Source organism: Somniosus microcephalus, chromosome 5 (genome assembly GCF_052327205.1).
Source record: "Somniosus microcephalus isolate GS21.2 chromosome 5, FLI_Smic_1.0, whole genome shotgun sequence".
Lineage (NCBI taxonomy): Eukaryota > Metazoa > Chordata > Chondrichthyes > Squaliformes > Somniosidae > Somniosus > Somniosus microcephalus.
In genome coordinates, this window is record NC_140991.1 from 7,541,856 (window position 1) to 7,556,674 (window position 14,819).

At 58.9% G+C, this 14,819-nt stretch overlaps 1 protein-coding gene across 1 annotated transcript in view; it reads right to left on the reverse strand.

Moving 5' to 3' along the window:
* Positions 1–14,564, reverse strand: part of LOC147116847 (tonsoku-like protein) — a 57,858-nt gene extending 43,294 nt beyond the window's left edge. Inside the window, exons 1-3 of the mRNA XM_085987097.1 lie at positions 14,380–14,564; positions 14,110–14,183; positions 11,837–11,970 (exon numbers count right to left, since the gene is read on the reverse strand). Of these exons, the coding sequence (XP_085843223.1) occupies positions 11,837–11,970; positions 14,110–14,183; positions 14,380–14,478 (307 nt within the window). The 5' untranslated portion in view covers positions 14,479–14,564. The remainder of the gene's footprint in view (positions 1–11,836; positions 11,971–14,109; positions 14,184–14,379) is intronic.
* Positions 14,565–14,819: the final 255 nt, after the last annotated feature.

Below are 14,819 nucleotides of genomic sequence, written 5' to 3' on the forward strand. Positions count from 1 at the left end.
CACAGGGGGTGATGGGTGAACGGGACTGGGTGCGAGTTGGGACACGGGGCAGTGAGCACGGGGTGATGGGTGAACGGGACTGGGTGCGAGTTGGGACCCGGGGCAGTGAGCACGGGGTGATGGGTGAACGGGACTGGGTGCGAGTTAGGACACGGGGCAGTGAGCACAGGGGGTGATGAGCGAACGGGACTGGGTGCGAGTTAGGACACGGGGCAGTGAGCACAGGGGGTGATGGGTGAACGGGACTGGGTGCGAGTTAGGACACGGGGCAGTGAGCACAGGGGATGATGGGTGAACGGGATTGGGTGTGAGTTAGGACACGGGGCAGTGAGCACAGTGGGTGATGGGTGAACGGGACTGGGTGTGAGTTAGGACACGGGGCAGTGAGCACAGGGGGTGATGGGTCAACGGGACTGGGTGCGAGTTAGGACACGGGGCAGTGAGCACAGGGGGTGATGGGTCAACGGGACTGGGTGCAAGTTAGGACGGGGGCAGTGAGCACAGTGGGTGATGGGTGAACGGGACTGGGTGTGAGTTAGGACACGGGGCAGTGAGCACAGGGGGTGATGGGTGAACGGGACTGGGTGTGAGTTAGGACACGGGACAGTGAGCACAGGGGGTGATGGGTGAACGGGACTGGGTGTGAGTTAGGACACGGGGCAGTGAGCACAGCGGGTGATGGGTGAACGGGACTGGGTGTGAGTTAGGACACGGGGCAGTGAGCACAGGGGGTGATGGGTGAACGGGACTGGGTGTGAGTTAGGACACGGGGCAGTGAGCACAGGGGGTGATGGGTCAACGGGACTGGGTGCGAGTTAGGACACGGGGCAGTGAGCACAGGGGGTGATGGGTCAACGGGACTGGGTGCGAGTTAGGACAGGGGGCAGTGAGCACAGGGGGTGATGGGTGAACGGGACTGGGTGTGAGTTAGGACATGGGGCAGTGAGCACAGGGGGTGATGGGTGAACGGGACTGGGTGTGAGTTAGGACACGGGGCAGTGAGCACAGGGGGTGATGGGTGAACGGGACTGGGTGTGAGTTAGGACACGGGGCAGCGAGCACAGGGGGTGATGGGTGACCAGGACTGGGTGAGTGTTAGGACACGGGCAGGGAGCACAGGGTGATGGGTGAATGGGACCGGGTGTGAGTTAGGACACGGGGCAGTGAGCACAGGGGGTGATGGGTGAACAGGACTGGGTGTGAGTTAGGACACGGGGCAGTGAGCACAGGGGCTGATGGGTGAACGGGACTGGGTGCGAGTTAGGACACGGGGCAGTGAGCACAGGGGGTGATGGGTGAACGGGACTGGGTGTGAGTTAGGACACGGGGCAGTGAGCACAGGGGGTGATGGGCGAACGGGACTGGGTGTGAGTTAGGACACGGGGCAGTGAGCACAGGGGGTGATGGGTGAACGGGACTGGGTGTGAGTTAGGACACGGGGCAGTGAGCACAGGGGGTGATGGGTGAACGGGACTGGGTGAGAGTTAGGACACGGGGCAGTGAGCACAGGGGGTGATGGGTGAACGGGACTGGGTGTGAGTTAGGACACGGGGCAGTGAGCACAGGGGGTGATGGGTGAATGGGACTGGGTGCGAGTTAGGACACGGGTCAGTGAGCACAGTGGGTGATGGGTGAACAGGACTGGGTGTGAGTTAGGACACGGGTCAGTGAGCACAGGGGGTGATGGGTGAACGGGACTGGGTGTGAGTTAGGACACGGGGCAGTGAGCACGGGGTGATGGGTGAACGGGACTGGGTGCGAGTTAGGACACGGGGCAGTGAGCACGGGGTGATGGGTGAACGGGATTGGGTGCGAGTTAGGACACGGGGCAGTGAGCACAGGGGGTGATGGGTGAACGGGACTGGGTGCGAGTTAGGACACGGGGCAGTGAGCACGGGGGGTGATGGGTGAAATGGACTTGGTGTGAGTTAGGACACGGGGCAGTGAGCACAGGGGGTGATGGGTGAATGGGACTGGGTGTGAGTTAGGACACGGGGCAGTGAGCACGGGGTGAGGGGTGAACAGGACACGGTGTGAGTTAGGACACGGGGCAGTGAGCACAGGGGGTGATGGGTGAACGGGACTGGGTGTGAGTGAGGACACGGGCAGTGTGCACAGGGGGTGATGGGTGAACGAGACTGGGTGTGAGTTAGGACACGGGGCAGTGAGCACAGGGGGTGATGGGTGAACGGGACTGGGTGTGAGTTAGGACACGGGGCAGTGAGAACAGGGGGTGATGGGTGAACGGGACTGGGTGTGAGTTAGGACACGGGGCAGTGAGCACAGTGGGTGATGGGTGAACGGGACTGGGTGTGAGTTCGGACATGGGGCAGGGAGCACAGGGGGTGATGGGTGAACGGGACTGGGTGTGAGTTAGGACACGGGGCAGTGAGCACAGCGGGTGATGGGTCAACGGGACTGGGTGTGAGTTAGGACACGGGGCAGTGAGCACAGGGGGTGATGGGTCAACGGGACTGGGTGCGAGTTAGGACACGGGGCAGTGAGCACAGGGGGTGATGGGTCAACGGGACTGGGTGTGAGTTAGGACACGGGGCAGTGAGCACGGGGTGAGGGGTGAACAGGACACGGTGTGAGTTAGGACACGGGGCAGTGAGCACAGGGGGTGATGGGTGAACGGGACTGGGTGTGAGTGAGGACACGGGCAGTGTGCACAGGGGGTGATGGGTGAACGAGACTGGGTGTGAGTTAGGACACGGGGCAGTGAGCACAGGGGGTGATGGGTGAACGGGACTGGGTGTGAGTGAGGACACGGGCAGTGTGCACAGGGGGTGATGGGTGAACGAGACTGGGTGTGAGTTAGGACACGGGGCAGTGAGCACAGGGGGTGATGGGTGAACGGGACTGGGTGTGAGTTAGGACACGGGGCAGTGAGAACAGGGGGTGATGGGTGAACGGGACTGGGTGTGAGTTAGGACACGGGGCAGTGAGCACAGTGGGTGATGGGTGAACGGGACTGGGTGTGAGTTCGGACATGGGGCAGGGAGCACAGGGGGTGATGGGTGAACGGGACTGGGTGTGAGTTAGGACACGGGGCAGTGAGCACAGCGGGTGATGGGTCAACGGGACTGGGTGTGAGTTAGGACACGGGGCAGTGAGCACAGGGGGTGATGGGTCAACGGGACTGGGTGTGAGTGAGGACACGGGCAGTGTGCACAGGGGGTGATGGGTGAACGAGACTGGGTGTGAGTTAGGACACGGGGCAGTGAGCACAGGGGGTGATGGGTGAACGGGACTGGGTGTGAGTGAGGACACGGGCAGTGTGCACAGGGGGTGATGGGTGAACGAGACTGGGTGTGAGTTAGGACACGGGGCAGTGAGCACAGGGGGTGATGGGTGAACGGGACTGGGTGTGAGTTAGGACACGGGGCAGTGAGAACAGGGGGTGATGGGTGAACGGGACTGGGTGTGAGTTAGGACACGGGGCAGTGAGCACAGTGGGTGATGGGTGAACGGGACTGGGTGTGAGTTCGGACATGGGGCAGGGAGCACAGGGGGTGATGGGTGAACGGGACTGGGTGTGAGTTAGGACACGGGGCAGTGAGCACAGCGGGTGATGGGTCAACGGGACTGGGTGTGAGTTAGGACACGGGGCAGTGAGCACAGGGGGTGATGGGTCAACGGGACTGGGTGCGAGTTAGGACACGGGGCAGTGAGCACAGGGGGTGATGGGTGAACGGGACTGGGTGCGAGTTAGGACACGGGTCAGTGAGCACAGTGGGTGATGGGTGAACAGGACTGGGTGAGTTAGGACACGGGGCAGTGAGCACAGGGGGTGATGGGTGAACGGGATTGGGTGTGAGTTAGGACACGGGGCAGTGAGCACAGGGGGTGATGGGTGAACGGGACTGGGTGTGAGTTAGGACACGGGGCAGTGAGCACAGGGGGTGATGGGTCAACGGGACTGGGTGCGAGTTAGGACACGGGGCAGTGAGCACAGGGGGTGATGGGTCAACGGGACTGGGTGCAAGTTAGGACAGGGGGCAGTGAGCACAGGGGGTGATGGGTGAACGGGACTGGGTGTGAGTTTGGACACGGGGCAGTAAGCACAGGGGGTGATGGGTGAACGGGACTGGGTGTGAGTTAGGACACGGGGCAGTGAGCACAGTGGGTGATGGGTGAACAGGACTGGGTGTGAGTTAGGACACGGGGCACTGAGCACAGGGGGTGATGGGTGAACGGGACTGGGTGTGAGTTCGGACACGGGGCAGTGAGCAGAGGGGGTGATGGGTGAACGGGACTGGGTGTGAGTTTGGACCCGGGGCAGTGAGCACAGTGGGTGATGGGTGAACGGGACTGGGTGTGAGTTAGGACACGGGGCAGTGAGCACGGGGTGATGGGTGAACGGGACTGGGTGCGAGTTAGGACACGGGGCAGTGAGCACGGGGTGATGGGTGAACGGGATTGGGTGCGAGTTAGGACACGGGGCAGTGAGCACAGGGGGTGATGGGTGAACGGGACTGGGTGCGAGTTAGGACACGGGGCAGTGAGCACGGGGGGTGATGGGTGAACGGGACTTGGTGTGAGTTAGGACACGGGGCAGTGAGCACAGGGGGTGATGAGCGAACGGGACTGGGTGCGAGTTAGGACACGGGGCAGTGAGCACAGTGGGTGATGGGTGAACGGGACTGGGTGTGAGTTAGGACACGGGGCAGTGAGCACAGCGGGTGATGGGTGAACGGGACTGGGTGTGAGTTAGGACACGGGGCAGTGAGCACAGGGGGTGATGGGTGAACGGGACTGGGTGTGAGTTAGGACACGGGGCAGTGAGCACAGGGGGTGATGGGTCAACGGGACTGGGTGCGAGTTAGGACACGGGGCAGTGAGCACAGGGGGTGATGGGTCAACGGGACTGGGTGCGAGTTAGGACAGGGGGCAGTGAGCACAGGGGGTGATGGGTGAACGGGACTGGGTGTGAGTTAGGACATGGGGCAGTGAGCACAGGGGGTGATGGGTGAACGGGACTGGGTGTGAGTTAGGACACGGGGCAGTGAGCACAGGGGGTGATGGGTGAACGGGACTGGGTGTGAGTTAGGACACGGGGCAGCGAGCACAGGGGGTGATGGGTGACCAGGACTGGGTGAGTGTTAGGACACGGGCAGGGAGCACAGGGTGATGGGTGAATGGGACCGGGTGTGAGTTAGGACACGGGGCAGTGAGCACAGGGGGTGATGGGTGAACAGGACTGGGTGTGAGTTAGGACACGGGGCAGTGAGCACAGGGGCTGATGGGTGAACGGGACTGGGTGCGAGTTAGGACACGGGGCAGTGAGCACAGGGGGTGATGGGTGAACGGGACTGGGTGTGAGTTAGGACACGGGGCAGTGAGCACAGGGGGTGATGGGCGAACGGGACTGGGTGTGAGTTAGGACACGGGGCAGTGAGCACAGGGGGTGATGGGTGAACGGGACTGGGTGTGAGTTAGGACACGGGGCAGTGAGCACAGGGGGTGATGGGTGAACGGGACTGGGTGAGAGTTAGGACACGGGGCAGTGAGCACAGGGGGTGATGGGTGAACGGGACTGGGTGTGAGTTAGGACACGGGGCAGTGAGCACAGGGGGTGATGGGTGAATGGGACTGGGTGCGAGTTAGGACACGGGTCAGTGAGCACAGTGGGTGATGGGTGAACAGGACTGGGTGTGAGTTAGGACACGGGTCAGTGAGCACAGGGGGTGATGGGTGAACGGGACTGGGTGTGAGTTAGGACACGGGGCAGTGAGCACGGGGTGATGGGTGAACGGGACTGGGTGCGAGTTAGGACACGGGGCAGTGAGCACGGGGTGATGGGTGAACGGGATTGGGTGCGAGTTAGGACACGGGGCAGTGAGCACAGGGGGTGATGGGTGAACGGGACTGGGTGCGAGTTAGGACACGGGGCAGTGAGCACGGGGGGTGATGGGTGAAATGGACTTGGTGTGAGTTAGGACACGGGGCAGTGAGCACAGGGGGTGATGGGTGAATGGGACTGGGTGTGAGTTAGGACACGGGGCAGTGAGCACGGGGTGAGGGGTGAACAGGACACGGTGTGAGTTAGGACACGGGGCAGTGAGCACAGGGGGTGATGGGTGAACGGGACTGGGTGTGAGTGAGGACACGGGCAGTGTGCACAGGGGGTGATGGGTGAACGAGACTGGGTGTGAGTTAGGACACGGGGCAGTGAGCACAGGGGGTGATGGGTGAACGGGACTGGGTGTGAGTTAGGACACGGGGCAGTGAGAACAGGGGGTGATGGGTGAACGGGACTGGGTGTGAGTTAGGACACGGGGCAGTGAGCACAGTGGGTGATGGGTGAACGGGACTGGGTGTGAGTTCGGACATGGGGCAGGGAGCACAGGGGGTGATGGGTGAACGGGACTGGGTGTGAGTTAGGACACGGGGCAGTGAGCACAGCGGGTGATGGGTCAACGGGACTGGGTGTGAGTTAGGACACGGGGCAGTGAGCACAGGGGGTGATGGGTCAACGGGACTGGGTGCGAGTTAGGACACGGGGCAGTGAGCACAGGGGGTGATGGGTCAACGGGACTGGGTGTGAGTTAGGACACGGGGCAGTGAGCACGGGGTGAGGGGTGAACAGGACACGGTGTGAGTTAGGACACGGGGCAGTGAGCACAGGGGGTGATGGGTGAACGGGACTGGGTGTGAGTGAGGACACGGGCAGTGTGCACAGGGGGTGATGGGTGAACGAGACTGGGTGTGAGTTAGGACACGGGGCAGTGAGCACAGGGGGTGATGGGTGAACGGGACTGGGTGTGAGTGAGGACACGGGCAGTGTGCACAGGGGGTGATGGGTGAACGAGACTGGGTGTGAGTTAGGACACGGGGCAGTGAGCACAGGGGGTGATGGGTGAACGGGACTGGGTGTGAGTTAGGACACGGGGCAGTGAGAACAGGGGGTGATGGGTGAACGGGACTGGGTGTGAGTTAGGACACGGGGCAGTGAGCACAGTGGGTGATGGGTGAACGGGACTGGGTGTGAGTTCGGACATGGGGCAGGGAGCACAGGGGGTGATGGGTGAACGGGACTGGGTGTGAGTTAGGACACGGGGCAGTGAGCACAGCGGGTGATGGGTCAACGGGACTGGGTGTGAGTTAGGACACGGGGCAGTGAGCACAGGGGGTGATGGGTCAACGGGACTGGGTGCGAGTTAGGACACGGGGCAGTGAGCACAGGGGGTGATGGGTGAACGGGACTGGGTGCGAGTTAGGACACGGGTCAGTGAGCACAGTGGGTGATGGGTGAACAGGACTGGGTGAGTTTGGACACGGGGCAGTGAGCACAGGGGGTGATGGGTGAACGGGATTGGGTGTGAGTTAGGACACGGGGCAGTGAGCACAGGGGGTGATGGGTGAACGGGACTGGGTGTGAGTTAGGACACGGGGCAGTGAGCACAGGGGGTGATGGGTCAACGGGACTGGGTGCGAGTTAGGACACGGGGCAGTGAGCACAGGGGGTGATGGGTCAACGGGACTGGGTGCAAGTTAGGACAGGGGGCAGTGAGCACAGGGGGTGATGGGTGAACGGGACTGGGTGTGAGTTTGGACACGGGGCAGTAAGCACAGGGGGTGATGGGTGAACGGGACTGGGTGTGAGTTAGGACACGGGGCAGTGAGCACAGTGGGTGATGGGTGAACAGGACTGGGTGTGAGTTAGGACACGGGGCACTGAGCACAGGGGGTGATGGGTGAACGGGACTGGGTGTGAGTTCGGACACGGGGCAGTGAGCAGAGGGGGTGATGGGTGAACGGGACTGGGTGTGAGTTTGGACCCGGGGCAGTGACCACAGTGGGTGATGGGTGAACGGGACTGGGTGTGAGTTAGGACACGGGGCAGTGAGCACGGGGTGATGGGTGAACGGGACTGGGTGCGAGTTAGGACACGGGGCAGTGAGCACGGGGTGATGGGTGAACGGGATTGGGTGCGAGTTAGGACACGGGGCAGTGAGCACAGGGGGTGATGGGTGAACGGGACTGGGTGCGAGTTAGGACACGGGGCAGTGAGCACGGGGGGTGATGGGTGAACGGGACTTGGTGTGAGTTAGGACACGGGGCAGTGAGCACAGGGGGTGATGAGCGAACGGGACTGGGTGCGAGTTAGGACACGGGGCAGTGAGCACAGTGGGTGATGGGTGAACGGGACTGGGTGTGAGTTAGGACACGGGGCAGTGAGCACAGGGGGTGATGGGTGAACGGGACCGGGTGTGAGTTAGGACACGGGGCAGTGAGCACAGGGGGTGATGGGTGAACGGGGCTGGGTGTGAGTTAGGACACGGGGCAGTGAGCACAGGGGGTGATGGGTGAACGGGACTGGGTGTGAGTTAGGACACGGGGCAGTGAGCACAGCGGGTGATGGGTGAACAGGACTGGGTGTGAGTTAGGACACGGGGCAGTGAGCACAGGGGGTGATGGGTGAACGGGACTGGGTGTGAGTTAGGACACGGGGCAGTGAGCACAGGGGGTGATGGGTGAACGGGACTGGGTGTGAGTTAGGACACGGGGCAGTGAGCACAGGGGGTGAGGGGTGAACGGGACTGGGTGTGAGTTAGGACACGGGGCAGTGAGCACAGGGCGTGATGGGTGAACAGGACTGGGTGTGAGTTAGGACACGGGGCAGTGAGCACAGGGGGTGATGGGTGAACGGGACTTGGTGTGAGTTAGGACACGGGGCAGTGAGCACAGGGGGTGAGGGGTGAACGGGACTTGGTGTGAGTTAGGACACGGGGCAGTGAGCACAGGGGGTGATGGGTGAACGGGACTGGGTGTGAGTTAGGACACGGGGCAGTGAGCACAGGGGGTGATGGGTGAACGGGACTGGGTGTGAGTTAGGACACGGGGCAGTGAGCACAGGGGGTGATGGGTGAACGGGACTGGGTGTGAGTTAGGACACGGGGCAGTGAGCACAGGGGGTGATGGGTGAACGGGACTGGGTGTGAGTTAGGACACGGGGCAGTGAGCACAGGGTGTGATGGGTGAACAGGACACGGTGCGAGTTAGGACACGGGGCAGTGAGCACAGGGGGTGATGGGTGAACGGGACTGGGTGCGAGTTAGGACACGGGCAGTGAGCACAGGGGGTGATGGGTGAACGGGACTGGGTGTGAGTTAGGACACAGGGCAGTGAGCACAGGGGGTGATGGATGAACGGGACTGGCTGTGAGTTAGGACACGGGGCAGTGAGCACAGGGGGTGGTGGGTGAATGGGACTGGGTGTGAGTTAGGACACGGGGCAGTGAGCACAGGGGGTGATGGGTGAACGGGACTGGGTGCGAGTTAGGACACGGGGCAGTGAGCACAGTGGGTGATGGGTGAACGGGACTGGGTGTGAGTTAGGACACGGGGCAGTGAGCACAGGGGGTGATGGGTGAACGGGACTGGGTGTGAGTTAGGACACGGGGCAGTGAGCACAGGGGGTGATGGGTGAACGGGACTGGGTGTGACTTCGGACACGGGGCAGTGAGCACAGGGGGTGATGGATGAACGGGACTGGGTGTGAGTTAGGACACGGGGCAGTGAGCACAGGGGGTGATGGGTGAACGGGACTGGGTGTGACTTCGGACACGGGGCAGTGAGCACAGGGGGTGATGGATGAACGGGACTGGGTGTGAGTTAGGACACGGGGCAGTGAGCACAGGGGGTGATGGGTGAACGGGACTGGGTGTGACTTCGGACACGGGGCAGTGAGCACAGGGGGTGATGGGTGAACGGGACTGGGTGTGAGTTAGGACACGGGGCAGTGAGCACAGGGGGTGATGGGTGAACGGGACTTGGTGTGAGTTAGGACACGGGGCAGTGAGCACAGGGGGTGATGGGTGAACGGGACTGGGTGTGAGTTAGGATACAGGGCAGTGAGCACAGCGGGTGATGGGTGAACGGGACTGGGTGTGAGTTAGGACACAGGGCAGTGAGCACAGGGGGTGATGGGTGAACGGGACTGGGTGTGAGTTAGGACACGGGGCAGTGAGCACAGGGGGTGATGGGTGAACGGGACTGGGTGTGAGTTAGGACAGGGGGCAGTGAGCACAGGGGGTGATGGGTGAACGGGACTGGGTGTGAGTTAGGACACGGAGCAGTGAGCACAGGGGGTGATGGGTGAACGGGACTGGGTGTGAGTTAGGACACGGGGCAGTGAGCACAGGGGGTGATGGGTGAACGGGACTGGGTGTGAGTTAGGACACGGGGCAGTGAGCACAGGGGGTGATGGGTGACCGGGACTGGGTGTGAGTTAGGACACGGGGCAGTGAGCACAGGGGGTGATGGGTGAACGGGACTGGGTGTGAGTTAGGACACGGGGCAGTGAGCACAGGGGGTGATGGGTGAACGGGACTGGGTGTGAGTTAGGACACGGGGCGGCCGAGTTTTGGATGAGCTGAAGTTTATGGAGGGTGGATGATGGGAGGTTGGCCAGGAGAGTGTTGGGATACTCGAGTGGAGGGGACAAAGGCAGGGATGGGGGTTTCAGCAGCAGATGAACCGAGACGGGGCGGAGACGGGCGACACTTTGGAGGTGGAAATAGGCGGTCTTGGTGATGGAGGGGATAAGGGGTCGGAAGCTGAGCTTCGGGTCAGATACAAAGACAAGGCTGCGAACGGTCGGGTTCAGCCTGAGACAGTGGCCAGGGAGAGGGGTGGAGACAATGTGAACTCTCTGATGGCAGCCAGTGCCCACACTGGTGAGAGTGCTGAGCTACGCTCTCGGAACAGCTATTCACAATATATATTAGTGATCTAGACGAGGGAACTAGATGTAATATCTCCAAGTTTGCAGACGACACAAAGCTGGGTGGGCGTGTGTGCTGTGAGGAGGATACCGAGAAACTCCTGTATGATTTGGACAGGTTGGGTGATTGGGCAGAAGCATGGCAGATGCAATATGTGGATAAATGCGAGGTTATCCACTTTGGTGGCAAAAACAGGAAGACAGATTATTATCTGAATGGCAATAGATTGGGAGAAGGGGAAGTGCAAAGAGACCTGGGTGTCCTTGTGCACCAGTCGCTGAAGGTAAGCATGCAGGTGCAGCAGGCAGTTAAGAAGGCAAATGGTATGTTGGCCTTCGTAGCGAGAGGGTTTGAGTACAGGAACAAGGATGTCTTGCTGCAGTTGTACAGGGCCTTGGTGAGACCGCACCTTGAGTATTGTGTGCAGTTTTGGTCGCCTTATCTGAGGAAGGATGTTCTTGCCATGGAGGGAGTGCAGCGAAGATTCACCAGACTGATACCTGGGATGGCAGGAATGACGTATGAGGAGAGATTGGGTCGATTGGGCTTATATTCACTGGAGTTTAGAAGAATGAGAGGGGATCTCATTGAAACTTATAAAATTCTAACAGGACTGGACAGACTAGATGCAGGAAGGATGTTCCCGATGGCGGGGGAGTCCAGAACCAGGGGTCACAGTCTAAGGATAAGGGGTAAGCCATTTAGGGCTGAGATGAGGAGGAATTTCTTCACCCAGAGAGTGGTGAACCTGTGGAATTCTCTACCACAGAAGGCAGTAGAGGCCAATATATTAAATATATTCAAGAAGGAGTTAGATATATTTCTTAAGGCTAAAGGGATCAAGGGATATGGGGAGAAAGCAGGGACAGGGTACTGAATTTGGATGATCAGCCATGGCGGAGCAGTCTCGAGGGGCCGAATGGCCTACTCCTGCTCCTATCTTCTATGTTTCTAATCGCTCAGCAGGTTGAACGGTGGCCGGCAGGACACCGCAGTTAGACAGAGAGAGAGAGAGAAGGGGACATGGGCGGCTGTGGGTCATAGAGCCCTCAACATCAAAACACAGCGAGCTGTCCCACACCGGGCGGCGGCCTCTCAACCCACCTGAAATGCTGAGATACTGCATCTCACAACTCCGCTCTCTCACAGCACCCAGCAGCATCTCCACTCCCAACGTGGTTATCCCGGAATTGGCAGACACGTCCAGGGATGCCAGGGACGGACACAGTAACAGGCATCTGCAGGAGATCAAATGGAGACGCACAATGTTACCATTCTTTACTCTGTATCTAACCCCGTGCTGCACCTGCCCTGGGAGTGTTTGATGGGACAGTGTAGAGGGAGCTTTACTCTGTATCTAACCCGTGCTGTACGTGCCCTGGGAGTGTTTGATGGGACAGTGTAGAGGGAGCTTTACTCTGTATCTAACCCCGTGCTGCACCTGCCCTGGGAGTGTTTGATGGGACAGTGTAGAGGGAGCTTTACTCTGTATCTAACCCGTGCTGTACGTGCCCTGGGAGTGTTTGATGGGACAGTGTAGAGGGAGCTTTACACTGTATCTAACCCGTGCTGTACCTGCCCTGGGAGTGTTTGATGGGACAGTGCAGAGAGAGCTTTACTCTGTATCTAACCCGTGCTGTACCTGCCCTGGGAGTGTTTGATGGGACAGTGTAGAGGGAGCTTTACTCTGTATCTAACCCGTGCTGTACCTGCCCTGGGAGTGTTTGATGGGACAGTGTAGAGGGAGCTTTACTCTGTATCTAACCCGTGCTGTACCTGCCCTGGGAGTGTTTGATGGGACAGTGTAGAGGGAGCTTTACTCTGTATCTAACCCGTGCTGTACCTGCCCTGGGAGTGTTTGATGGGACAGTGTAGAGGGCACTTTACTCTGTATCTAACCCGTGCTGTACCTGCCCTGGGAGTGTTTGATGGGACAGTGTAGAGGGAGCTTTACATTGTATCTAACCCCGTGCTGTACCTGTCTGGGAGTGTTTGATGGGACAGTGTAGAGGGAGCTTTACTCTGTATCTAACCTGTGCTGTACGTGCCCTGGGAGTGTTTGATGGGACAGTGTAGAGGGAGCTTTACTCTGTATCTAACCCCGTGCTGTACCTGCCCTGGGAGTGTTTGATGGGACAGTGTAGAGGGAGCTTTACATTGTATCTAACCCGTGCTGTACCTGTCCTGGGAGTGTTTGATGGGTCAGTGTAGAGGGAACTTTACTCTGTATTTAACCCGTGCTGCACATAATTTAATTTTAATTTATTCATTCGCGGGATGTGGACCTCGTCAGTAAGGCCAGCATTTATTGCCCATCCCTAATTGCCCTCGAGAAGGTGCTGGTGAGCTGCCTTCTTGAATACGACCGAGTGGCTCGCTCGGCCATTTCAGAGGACAGTTAAGAATCAACCACATTGCTGTGGGTCTGGAGTCACATATCGGCCAGACCGGCTAAGGACGGCAGATTTCCTTCCCTAAAGGACATTAGTGAACCAGATGGGTTTTTACGACAATCCAGTAGTTTCAATGGTCACCATTACTGATGCCAGCTTTTTATTCCAGATTTATTTAATGAACTGAATTTAAATTCCCCAGCTGCCGTGGTGGGATTTGAACTCACGTCTCTGGATCATTAGTCCAGGCCTCTGGGTTACTAGCCCAGTGACATCACCACTACACTATGGCAGCCCCAGATTTAAATATAAATTCAGTAAAAGGTCAAAGCCAGAAATAATTTGTCATTCTTTCTCAGGATGGGGTGACGCTGAGAAACCGGCATCTGTTCCCTTGAGTTTGATACAACTGAGTGGCTTTACTAGCCCACTCCAGAGGGCAGTTCAGTGTCAACCACAGTGGTGTGGGACTGGAGTCACGTATAGGCCAGACCGGGTAAGGACGGCAGCTTTCCTTCCCTAAAGGACATTAGTGAAGCAGTGGGGTTTTCACGACAATCCGACAGCTTCATGGTCACTTTTGTTGTGTCCGTGTGTTAATGGAGACACGGAATGCAGGAGTTGGTTTAACAGGTGTTTACTGAACAAAGTCTGGAGGTGAACTAAAAGATACAAGACACTATACAGGCTTATATAGCCCGAGTGGCCACTACCGGCATTACAGTACACAGGGGCTCTTACAGGCACATAATACACCACAACTTTTACTGAGGCCAGCTTTTTATTCCCAGATTTTGTTTTAAAACTGAATTCAAATTCGCAAACCGCCAAGGTGGGATCTGAACTCTCGATCTCTGCATTATTAGTTCAGTAACAGAACCGCTGCACTGCCTTTGAGAAAGTTATCATCATCAACAGTCGTTGTTGGGCATGGGCATACTCGACCCGGGAAGGAAACACAGTGGAACATCAAGGGGAGGTTACCTGGATAGATCTCTGACAGAATCATCGGTCAAGCGATTCCCGGAGAGGTTAAGGTGGGTCAGACAGCACTCGTCCTGGGCACGGATGTCGCACAAAGCAGAGAGGAGACAAACACAATCCCATTAAATGGTCACCACACACGCATCTTCACTTCAAAACTTTTTAATTACGAGAATCCCAATATAAAATGAGACAGTCTAAAGCTGAAGGAGAATAAAGAACACGAGAAAGCGCTGCCCCTCCCTATACCTGGAACTCCCCTCTGCTCACCTGCGACACGTATCTGACGAGGTGCTCCATAAGTGGTGCGTCGCCATGGGCGCCGACCACCGCCGAGATGTCCAGGTGAGTGAGGTGGTCGTGAGGCATGCTCCGCAGAATCAGCTCCACCCCTACAGAGCCAAGAGCATTGTGGGACAAGCAGAGCGTCTTCAGGTGTACAGCGCCTGCGTGAAACAAGGGGAATGTTTGACTTCATTGACGTCAGTCTAGGAGGGCAGCGTTGATCCACAGGGGTACGGGGACAGTCTACACACGGACGGGTATGGCAGTCTTTAATAAGTCTCCCCCTCCCCACCACTCGTACAGGGGCGTGAGTCCGCAGGCGCCCCCAGCCCCGGTACCCTGCCCAGTCTCCACACACCAGCCCAGGCACCACGCACACATCATCTGACAGTGGGCACGGATCACAAGCTGATCCTGGTGCTGGG